Source organism: Erinaceus europaeus, chromosome 8 (genome assembly GCF_950295315.1).
Source record: "Erinaceus europaeus chromosome 8, mEriEur2.1, whole genome shotgun sequence".
Taxonomy (NCBI): domain Eukaryota; kingdom Metazoa; phylum Chordata; class Mammalia; order Eulipotyphla; family Erinaceidae; genus Erinaceus; species Erinaceus europaeus.
The window spans coordinates 85,905,403-85,917,866 of NC_080169.1; the positions used below are offsets into that span (position 1 = coordinate 85,905,403).

The 12,464-nt window shown below is 37.2% G+C and overlaps 1 protein-coding gene across 1 annotated transcript in view; it reads left to right on the plus strand.

Annotated features, from left to right (window-relative positions):
* Positions 1-12,464, plus strand: part of MET (MET proto-oncogene, receptor tyrosine kinase) — a 167,581-nt gene that overhangs the window by 36,826 nt on the left and 118,291 nt on the right. The window contains exon 2 of the mRNA XM_007525437.3: positions 2,693-3,909. Coding sequence (XP_007525499.2) covers positions 2,707-3,909 — 1,203 coding nt within the window. The 5' untranslated portion in view covers positions 2,693-2,706. The remainder of the gene's footprint in view (positions 1-2,692; positions 3,910-12,464) is intronic.

Below are 12,464 nucleotides of genomic sequence, written 5' to 3' on the forward strand. Positions count from 1 at the left end.
TATAATAATTGAGGAGGATTTCACCACTCCAGGCAGACTTTTTCAGCTAGAAAGGCAAACACTGACTCCAGGCAGACTTTTTCAGCTAGAAAGACAAACACTGAAGGACAGAAAGAAAGACACTATAGCACTGAAGCTTTAATCCATGGGGACCAGGCTTGAGTCTGGGTCATGCCAATGACAAAACAAGTGCACTGTTCAAGTGAGCTACCTTGTCATTCCAATAATAAAAATTTCAAAGTCATAAAGACTTAGATTGAAGTTCTGACTGCTCTAACCACTTGTCCTGCAACTTTAAACTTACTGCTTAATTTTTATTCACTCATGTATTCATTATTATATTTATTTGATTCATACTATGTTCTCAGCTCAATGGCAGGTACTTGGGATTGAGTACCAATGCCAAAAAGATACTGTTCTTACACTCCTGGATTCACAACACAGTGAACTTATCCCTGTTTCTCATAGAAGTCAAAAAAAAAAACTAGTATAGCTAAAGGCCCTTTAGAATGTAACTAAAATATGCCTACTAGCTAGCTACAAAACAGAGACCCTCCAGTTCTTCTTCATCTGCACTATTCCAGTCTTTAGGTTCATGAATAGCCAACAATTTGTTTTGACTTTATATGTTAACTCTCTTTTCAGCCACCAGGTTCCAGATGCTAGCATGAGGCCAACCAGATTTCCCTGGACAAACAGCCCCACCAATGTGTCCTGGAACTCTGATTGCCCAAAGCCCCACCCCACTAGGGAAAGAGAGAGGCAGGCTGGGAGAATGAATCGACCTGTCAACACCCATGTTCGATGGAGAAGCAATTACAGAAGCCAGACCTTCCACCTTCTGCATCCCACAATGACCTTGGGTCCATACTCCCAGAGGGTTAAAGAATAGGAAGGCTATCAAGGGAGGGGTTGGGATATGGAGTTCTGGTGGTGGGAATTGTGTGGAGTTGTACCCCTCTTATCCTATGGTTTTGTCAGTGTTTCCTTTTTATAAATAAAATAGAAAAAAAAAGTCTTATGTGAGGGGGTCAGGCAGTAGTTGCAGCAGGTTAAGCGCACATGGCGTGAAGCACAAGGACTGGCTCAAGGATCCCAGTTTGAGGGTCACTTCACAAGCGGTGAGGCAGGTCTGCAGGTGTCCATCTTTCTCTCCCCCTCACTGTCTTCCCTTCTCTCAATTTCTCTCTGTCCCATCCAACAACAACAGCAATAACAACAATAGCAATAATAAAAATGGGGAAAATGGCCTCTAGAAGCAGTGGATTTCTAGTGCAGGCACCGAGCCCCAGTGATAACTCTGGACACACACACAAAAAGAAAAAGGAAGGGAGGGAGGGAGGGAGGGAGGAGGGAAGGAAGGAAGGAAGGAAGGAAGGAAGGAAGGAAGGAAGGAAGGAAGGAAGGGAGGGAGGGAGGGAGGGAAAGAAAAAAGAGAGGAAGGAAGGAAAGAAAGAAAGAAAAGAAGCCTTATATATAGACCATTCCCTTGCTATTCTTTAGCATTTGGTCTGTGCTCCCTATGGTACTTTAGTACTATATATTGTTGTTACTCACTTCTGTGTGTTACTTCTTCACCACTTGTAGACTCACTGAAGGATAAGGGCATTCCCATCTCCTGGAGAATGAGCACAAAGCTGTACAAATATTAGTTGTTAGGCAAGTTCTGTTGTGATTTTTTTTTTAACCCGTGGTTATTCTTTAGCATATTTGTTTCTATTCAAAAGATTCTTCTTTCCAGTCTAACACCTTCCTCTAATAATTGTAAGTAGAACTCAGTGTTAAAACTTGAGCACCTTAAACTCTGAAAAATTGAATAACAAATGTACTTGTTTCCTAGTAGAAATTTTGTCCATATGCATACAGGATAATGTTAAGATAATGTTCTTTCTACTAAATAGCTTCTGACTTGGTAATGAACAATATGGTGTTTTTCCCTGAGAAATAATTTTAGGGTTTTAGTCCTGAAGCATATATATATGTATGTATATTGTTTTCAACTTACTGCTTTTATATTCTCAGCAATCTTACATTAAGTTCAGCATTTGTCTGTTCAAAAGAATGGGTTGACCATAGCCAAATTATAACCATACCTTTCCTCTACACACAAAATCCTGTAAACTGCATGTGATCATATTGCTCCTAGAATTTATGATTGTTTTCTTCCAAAAGAAATCTAAATTTAGCTTAGTGATTCTGCATGCTCCTAAGGAAACAATGCCTGCTGTGATTTCTAGAATAAATGAATCTGAACCACAATTCCTTTACTTGACTGAGAAAGTTTAAATATCAACCTGGTCATTAACCACAGATAACAAACCACATTAAACAACAAGCAACGGATTAAGAGAAAAAATTACCATTTCTGTCTTCACTGCTGAATGAGTCTAACTCAGTTACTGTATAGTCCTTAATACAGAACATTGTTTGCATCTCATAATGGTTCTCTAAAATTACTAGTTCATGGCTTGAGTTCTAAAATTAAACTATGTAGAGTCATGTCCAGCTGAACAATGCGTCTTTATGTGAAACCAGCTAGAGTTTTTTTGTTTTTACTCAATGTCAAAATTCCAGCTACAAAGCTTTGTTTCGAATAGTTTAGCTGGTATCCTGCTTTCAGCTTCTTCTTCTTCTTCTTCTTCTTTGTTTCTAATGGCAACTAAAATACTCTCCCTTGAATGTGTTTTGGCAGATAAACTTCTCACCATGAAAGCCTCTGCTGTGCTTGCACCTGGCATCCTTGTGCTTCTGTTTACCTTGGTGCAGAAGAGCAATTGTGAGTGCAAGGAGGCACTAGTGAAGTCAAAGATGAATGTGAACATGAAGTATCAACTTCCCAACTTCACTGCGGAAACACCCATCCAGAATGTCGTTTTACACAATCATCACATTTATCTTGGTGCTGTTAACTACATTTATGTGCTAAGTGACAAAACCCTTCAGAAGGTTGCTGAATACAAGACTGGTCCTGTGCTAGAACATCCAGACTGTTTGCCATGTCAGGACTGTAGACACAAAGCCAATTTATCAAATGGCATTTGGAAAGATAACATCAACATGGCTCTGCTTGTTGACACGTACTATGATGACCAGCTCATTAGCTGTGGCAGTGTCCACCGTGGGACCTGCCAGAGACATGTGTTACCACCAAACAATGCTGCTGACATACAGTCAGAGGTTCATTGTATGTATACCCCACAGCCAGAAGAAGAGCCCAGTCAGTGTCCTGACTGTGTGGTGAGTGCCCTGGGAACCAAAGTCTTGCTGTCTGAAAAGAACAGATTCATCAACTTTTTTGTAGGCAATACCATAAATTCTTCTTACCTACCAGATCATTCATTGCATTCTATGTCAGTGAGAAGGCTAAAGGAAACGCAAGATGGCTTTAAATTTTTGACAGATCAATCCTATATTGATGTCTTACCTGAGTTCCAAGATTCTTACCCCATTAAGTATATCCACGCCTTTAAAAGCAACCACTTTATTTACTTTTTGACAGTCCAACGAGAAACTTTAGATGCTCAGACTTTTCACACAAGAATAATCAGGTTTTGTTCCGGAGACTCTGGGTTACATTCTTACATGGAAATGCCACTGGAGTGTATTCTCACAGAAAAGAGAAGGAAGAGAGCCGCAAGGGAAGAAGTATTTAATATACTGCAAGCTGCATATGTCAGTAAGCCTGGTGCCCATCTTGCTAGGCAGATAGGTGCCAGTCTGAATGATGACATTCTATATGGGGTGTTTGCACAAAGCAAGCCAGATTCTGCAGAACCCATGAATCGCTCTGCTGTCTGTGCATTTCCAATCAAATATGTTAATGAATTCTTCAACAAGATTGTCAACAAAAACAATGTGAGGTGTCTCCAGCATTTTTATGGACCCAACCATGAACACTGCTTTAATAGGGTAAGTCCCGTATGTTAAAATTTCACAAATCAGAATAAGTAGCTGTTTGATTTTTTTGTTTTTATTGTTTGTTTGTTTTGCTTTACCCAATGCATTGCTTAAATGTGACTTATAGTGGTGCCAGGGATTGAATTTGGGACCTCAGAAACTCAGGCACTATTAAGTGTTTTGTTGGTTGGTTGGTTGGTTGGTTGGTTGGTTGGTTGGTTTTTGCATAGCTGTTATGCCATCTCCCCAGACTATTACATAGCAGTTTAGAAAAAAATATATAAAGGGCATGTGGTCCAGGAGGTGGCTCAGTGAATTAAGCATTGGACTCTCAAGCATGAGGTCCTGAGTTCAGTCCCCGGCAGTACATGTACCAGAGTGATGTCTTTCTCTCTCTCCTCCTATCTTTCTAGTAAATAAATAAATCAATAAAATATTTTTCAAAGGGCGTTTTTGTGTCTGGTAACAGGTTTTTTTTAAATATTTATTTATTTATTCCCTTTTGTTGCCCTTATTTTATTATTGTAGTTATTATTGTTGTTATTGATGCCATCATTGTTGGATAGGACAGAAAGAAATGGAGAGAGGAGGGGAAGACAGAGGGGGAGAGAAAGACAGACACCTACAGACCTGCTTCACCGCTTGTGAAGCGATTCCCCTGCAGGTGGGGAGCCAGGGGCTCGAACCAGGATCCTTACGCTGATCCTTGCACTTTGTGCTACATGCGCTTTAACCTGCTGTGCTACCGCCCGACTCCCTGATAACAGTTTTTATGCAAAGTATTTGCAGGTTTTTCCCCTCAGAATTAGAGATTAAGTCTTCATCTAAAAGTTAAATCATGGTTTAAGAAAGAGTTAATGTGCTAACTGAAAGAAAAAAATGTAAATAATTTAATTCACATGTTTACCAGTACTTCAAGTTATTAAAATTACTTCTCATATAGCTTTAGTAGTACCAGGTATATTTACACAAAGGTTGGCACAGCCGCATTTCCTGTTAAATGTATTTGCAAAGAGCCCAATGCAGTCTTTACAACAATTAGAATAAGTTGTTCAAACAAACATAAATATTGTAGGGTTTTCCCACTATGAGGCTTCATATGCTCATGATCTACAAGTGAATCACTTGTATTCTTGGCATTATTTGAGGAAGCTCAATCAAAAAGAAACAAAAATACCTTATGTAAAGTGCTTCTAAATAAAGTATTTTTAAAAATTTATTTTCCCTTTTGTTGCCCTTGTTGTTTTTTGTTGTTGTAGCTATTATTGTTGTTGTTATTGATGTTGTCATTGTTGGATAGGCCAGACAGAAATGGAGAGAGGAGGGGAAGACAGAGAGAGAGAGAGAAACATAGACACCTGCAGACCTGCTTCACCACCTGTGAAGCGACTCCCCTGCAGGTGGGGAACCAGGGGCTGGAACCGGAATCCTTATGCCAGTCCTTGGCTTCATACCACATGCACTTAATACCACCTGGCTCCCTAAATAAAGTATTTTTAAGAATTAATATGGCTCTCTAAATAATCTAGAAAACTAGAATGGAAGTTTTTACTCCCAACTCACTCCTTTGGAACTTGAACTTTTTGAGTAGACATGTCTCTATCATGTTTGTTTTTTTCATTTTATTAGTATTTGATATTTATAAATATGAATATTATTGATCAATCATGGTTTGTACTTAAATGACATTTCCACAGGAGATATAAGGAGTATTCTTTATGGGTTTGATTTAGATAACAGTAAAAGCTATAGCTGTACCTAGAGGATTTACCCTGTTAGTTGTCAAATTACTTGAAGTCAGATGAAGAGTCCCAATTGAGATTCCCTCTGTCTGTCTCAGAAAATGTCATCCCAAAGGAGTAAAGCCCCAGCAATGACCAAAATAAGTATACTATAATTTACTAAGGGGTATCAATGATATATGAATTCAGAAATATTTGGCTCATCTTTGTTTGTTTGTTTACCAGAGCACTGATCAGCTCAGGCTTATGGTGCAGGGTATTGAACCTGGGATTTTGGAGCCTCAGGCGTGAGAGTCTTTTTGCATAACCATTATGCTCTCTACCCCCACTCCAATTGGTTCACTTTCACTGAAACGTCTAGGGTATTTCCCCAGATGAAAACTCCAAATAACTTTTATATAAATCTAAAATAGTATTTCTGAGAAAATTCATCTTTTATTGAGGTTAAAAACATAACTTTCATCTTCCCCTCCCCCATTCTATAACTGCATGTTATATAAGTGCATTTCTATCTCAAGTAAGACTTTCTTTTTGGTATGTGTCTAATATATGTTACAAACTACACAAAACAATGGGACTTATCATGAGTCTGTCCCTTTTCTTAAGAGAAAATACAAAAGAATGAAAGAAAACAAAAGGACTTCCAGAAACTTGGAATTAAGAAATAAAAGCTTAGTATTATTAGCATCCCAGAGAAAACATTTTGGTGTTTGTTTTGCATCTAATAAATTGCATCAGAAATACAATTTTAAAAAGTCTATTGAGAATTTTTCTGGAGTCTCTAGAGCATAAGAATTTTCTATTTCAGTCTTATTCTGTTGAAAAAATTTAAGAGGCAGGTCTGGGTGGTAGCGCACATTACCATATACAAGGACCCCGGTCCCTACCTACAGGGGGGAAACTTCACGAGAGGTGGATCACTGCTGCAGGTCTCTTTCTCTCTTTCTCTCTCTCCCTTCCCATCGTCACCTCTTTATTCCCTTCCCCTCTAAATTTCTCTCTATCCGATCAAATAAAAAAATGTTTTTAAAAATTTAAGAGACTGGGCCAGAAGATAGATACTGTCAGCTCAGTAGAGCTTACATTTTACCATCCAGGAGAACCTTGAAACAGCATGGGAGAACCATGCAAAGAGGAAGGTTCACTGGCATTGGAGTAGTGCTGTGGTATGTCTCCTCTTTTCTCTGTCTTATTCTCATATGCTGTCTTTCATTCTCTACCTGGAAAAAGGAGAGTCTACCAGTGGTAAATCATGCAAGTTCAAAATTCCAGGACAGCCCTGATGGAAAGAAACAAACAAAATTAAAGAGGCATTGTCTTATGGTGGTATGTTGCTATCTTACCTGATTTTTTTTTTTTTCTTCACATTTCCACCTCTGGATGTAGAAATACTTAGCAATTCTAGACATTCTCAAAGCATCTAAACTTTATCCTACCCCTTTGACCCTCTTAATCTTCCAAGAAAAACAAAAGGGCAGGATTATCCAGTGAAATTCAAGTTGATTTTATTGCCCGGCAAAACTGCCCAAAATGTACCAGCCACACCTGAAGCTACTATCACTGCCATCACAAAAATTCTTGTGGGAAACAAGATGGAGCTTGCCAACATAGTCTTCTTATAAGAGAAGCCAACATTTACACAGGCCAAATTCCATAAAAACAAATTCTTCCAGTCTCCTGTTTGCCTGTTTATCTTCTCTGATTACTCAAGATCAAAATTCTTCAGAGAATGAATCTACATTCTCAGTTTTCATATACCAGCACCACATAAAGGCTTCTTATCATTCCAGTAATCAGCATAGAATCATTTCCCAATTTCATCTTAAGATATAGCTACCTTAAGCTATTGCTCACACAGAAAACAAAATGATTTACAAGGTCAAACCAGTTTAGAAAGACTCTAGCAATAAAATGACTCCATTTTGTTTTGGCAGAGTTACTTGGCAAAGTATCTGGTGACTCTTCTGACAATTTCTTGGAATTAAGTTTTTGGCAGAAAGTTTAGTGAGTAGAAATGCAGATTATAGTTTTGTTATTAGCATCTCTAATCAGATCTTTATGAGGAGACTTGCATGCTCTTTGGATAAGACTAAGAAGACTATAGAAGTAACTTTCTACTGAGCGGGCTGTCCACCCTCATTGTGTGACACAGTTACAAGAGTTTCCTAATCTACCTTGAGCTTTCTGCCATATGCTAAAAGGCTTTTTTTTTTCTTTTTCAACAGAGAACTAGGTAAGAAAAATACCTGGAATGGGTTACTTTAAATTCCAGAGTCCAGCACACATATCAGTCTTAACTTACTTATGATCATAGGTAATATTGCTTTCTTAACTTCACATTTTATGAAATGCATCTATGCAAACTCTGTATATATTTTCTTATACTGATGAGATCACTAAAGCACTCTGTGAGCCATGTAGTAGTTTCCAGAGCATACAGTTTTACTTATAAGGGTTTTTTTTTTTTGTTTTTTATTTATTTATTTTGCTTCAGAACTCTATCATTCTACATTTGAAGTTGTTTTCTAGAAACATCTCTAGCTGTAGGTAACCCATGCATGTGATGTTAATGTTGACTGTGTCAACTGATACTTTAAAAATATATTCTTGATCTTTACAATGTAAACATTTTCTGTTGTTTTTGAAAGTGATTCTTAAAGGGTTTGTTTATAGTGACTTCTAAAACTGAAGAATTATGAGATGATATACCCACAGATAATTATTAAATCTGTCTTAAACGTCATTACTCCCATTCATCAATGGACTTCCATAACCATCCTGAATTAGTATTGATTGAAGTTGCTTTAGATTAATGCGCATTCCCTATGCAACACATTTTATTCCAAATAAACTAACTGGAAAATGCTCCCTCACAGGGAGATTTTTTTAAAACTACAAATTTTTACTGAAAATAAACCCATTTACATTTGGTTATAACCAGGATTACAGATTCAGTGAGCTTTAGGGTCAGCAGCACAGCTCACCAGTATGGTATGTATGCCTGGGTTTCCTGTATGTGACCCGGGTTGCATTTTAGGACTCAGTCCATTGGAGGAAGTTTTGGTGCCATGGTATCTTTTCCTCTCTGTGCCTGTTTTTTCTGAAATAGCTTGGAAAGTGAAATGCAGTGACAACAACAAAATCAGCTGATTTTTAGGTTCATTAACTGATTTCTCAACAATACGTATTTATTAACATAATTATTTCAAAAAAAAAGTTGAATCTATATACATCAGCTCAATCTCTTATATGAATGAGTGTAATCATTGAATAGTGAAACTTTTTAATATCACAACTGTTGGGAAAAGGCATGCAAAGAAGATGCGAGGAATGATACTAAACTGGAATATGGAGGGAAATACAATTTGATTGGAATTGTACTATTGCCAGACTAGATGTTACTTCCTCCCATTTTTAATTCTAACTGATCATGGCACTGTAAGACACTAGTCTAATGTAATTTGTTATACTGTGCATTTGAAGCATTTCTAGGATGGAGGGCCATTGGGATCCTGGTGAATGAATGATGGTGAAAAAGACCCTAGGTCTGGGAAGAAAGTGTTTTGCAGACTTCTATCCTGGGGAGATAACAAGTTGTGCTTATGGGTCAACAACTGAAATGTAGGCTTGGTGGTGGTGCACCAGGTTAAACGCACGTAGTAAGAACAACTGAACTATAAACCATTAGCCCTGCACCACCCCCAATAAAGTGGAGGAAAAAACAGCGTTCCAGAGAGTACTATTTTAGAAAAAAAGCAACCTTCATAGGTCATTTGTATCAAGCGTCCTTGTTTTTAAGTATAATTTATAACCAATTCAAAGAGTAGCCAACCACTTCCAAAAATAAAGGAAACTTAAGGTAGGAATTTTCCATCTGCATTTTAAAATAGTGCCAAAATTAAATGGTAACCATTCAGAGTCATCATAGGGAAAAAAAAATAAGAAAGCAAAGTGATTAGAACAGTTTTCAATCAAAACAAGATGCAAACAAGAAGTAATAGGTCTGGGTAGAAAAATAAACATAAGTGATGTTTCTTTATTGCTATTATAAAGATGATAGATGAGTAAAATTGGGTTACATTTAAGTTGTAATGGAAGAAAATAATTACAGTCTTCTATCAGGAAACCGCAAGGATCATTATTGATCTCTCATCCTCAGGGCATGTCTTATAATATTTAATAAAATAAACAAAGATCTATAACTCTTTATAGGCCATACATCTATAGCCTCCCACACCACAATATTTGAAGTAAGAATGTAGAGTCAGTGTTACAAATAGCACCCATGTAATTATACTGGTTTGGCATGTCTTATTTAAACAAGCTAGCACTTTCAAAAGAACATATTTTGTGTTAGGAAAGGAAGAAAAATGTAAGTCAGAGTTCAGGGTTTTTCCCCCTAACTTCCTGAGTTCAGAAATGAGAGGATATTGGTGTATATAAAACTGTTACTTCAGGATAGCAACAGCCGGGGGTGGGGGGGCTAGGGATCTACCTGCCACCATCCATGTCCAGCAGAGAAGCAACTACAGAAGCCCGACAGACCTCCCACCTCCTGCATCCCAACAAGAATTTTGGCCCATACTCCCAGAAAGGGATAAAGAATAGAGGAGCTTCTAATGGACAGGACAGGGAACTCTGGCGGTGGGAACTGTGTAAAATTGTACCCCTGTTATTTTATAGTCTTGTTAATAATTTTAAATCACTAATACAATATTTTTTTTAAAAAATAGAAATTTCTAAAGTTTTTTTTTAAAAGTTACAGCAGATTTTTTATTCCAAGCACTGAGTATATTGACAATATGCCAAATGCTGTAACTACCAAAACATAATCTTACAAGAAAGAGAAAACTTGAGATACAAGGATCCAAATGCTTTAAATATATATAGAAATTCATTAATTTTATTTTGTTATGAGCAAGGATAAAGAGACACGAGATCACTGACAATAATCACACAATGCATATGCATACTCACACATGCACCTCATATATGTAAGTCCTGCACTTGTTCCACTGAGCTAACTCCCCAGCTCCAGAAATATGTTAATTTCACACTTTATTGCATTCCTTTTAGAAACTCTTCCTTATTTTTCACCAGGCTTAGAGAGTCAGTATCCCCTAAGCTATTTTTTAAATTCTTCCTGCTATCCATCCTATAAAAAGTGGCATGTTGCATTATTTTAGTAAAATATTTGAAATTTTTTTTCCACAGTTATTGTAACACTGAGATCACTGGGCACACCCTGAGGGTATTAGATAACTTGCTACAGACTGAGTCATTGATGCCTTGCTTTCTTTTCCCTCCTGATGACTGTTTTTTTTTTTTATTACTACTACTTCATATCTTATTCATAGTTACCCTAGAAAAGAATAAAGTAAAACAAAGACATGAAATTTTTATCAGCTAATGAGAAAGAAACATATTGAGTGCTGAAACTGTCACCAAAAATATAGATAGCTTTTACCTGTGCAGTATATTGACTCACCATAAAAGTGATACTATTTTCCTGTGTGGGAGTAATTAAGAGCTAACTATGCCACTCGCATTGTAAATTAAGACATTCTTCTTAGTGTCTCTTGAAACAGGCAGTGGTGCTTTCTTTTTTCTTATTTGAGTAGTTGATTTCTACCTGGATATTTATTGGTGAAATTAATGCAGCAAATAAGGAGTTTGCAAAAAAAAAGATATGTAAAGTTGATTTTTTTTAAAGCTCAAGTGGTAGTAAAACTTTAAAGCTATAGTTGTAGTACATATTTTCGTTGTTATAATACGACATTGTTAGAGACCTCTACAAGCATGTGTAATCCTGCATCTTTTTTTTTTTATTGTTGTAGTTATTATTGCTGTTGTTATTGATGTCATCGTTGTTGGATAGGACAGGCAGAAATGGAGAGAGGAGGGGAAAAAAAAGAGGGGGAGAGAAAGACACCTGCAGACCTGCTTCACCACCTGTGAAGCAACTCCCCTGCAGGTGGGGAGCCGGGGTCTTGAACCGGGATCCTTAGCACTTTGTGCCACCTGTGCTTAACCCACTGTGCTACCGCCCGACTCCCTGTAATCCTGCATCTTAATAAGAATCTTAACCTCCTTGAGTAATACTACATTTTCTTTTTTTTACGTTTTTTTTTTAATCTTTATTTATTGGCTAGAAACAGCCATAAATGGAGAAGGAAGGGGATGATAGGAAGAGAGATAGATACCTACAGCCCTGCTTCACCACTTGCAAAGCTTTCCCTCTGCAGGTGGGGCCCAGGGTTTGAACCTGGGTTCTTGTGCATTGAAATGTGTGTGCTCAACCAGGTGCACCACCACGTGGCCCCCTACTAAATTTTCTTAATCAAAATAATATAACAAATATTGGAGGTGTTCTCCCTTTTCCATCTTGTCAATGACCATCCTATTATGCATTCGTTTCTTTTTTTTTTTAACTTAATTTCTCACTGTAATAAGAAAAAGGATCTCTCAGAATTTGGATAGAAATCACACCAGGAATTCCTGCTGTTGCTTATTCATGAATTGGCACAGATCATGAGTCAGTGGGCATACAGAACGCAGAATGACTCAGTGCCCAGATACGTGTTGAAAGTCACATCTCTAGCCAGAGAGGGTTATAAAGAGCTCATTTTTATCAGAGAAATGAAACAAAAGTCTCAACTACTTTTACAGACATTAAAACTCTCTTGATTATATATATATATATATATATATATACATATATATATACATATATATTTTTAGTATACATATATATTGAATATGGTGACTGATTCTAGGATCCTAGAACATTCCAACCTGCTCATTTTGTATTTTTTCTAACTTCAA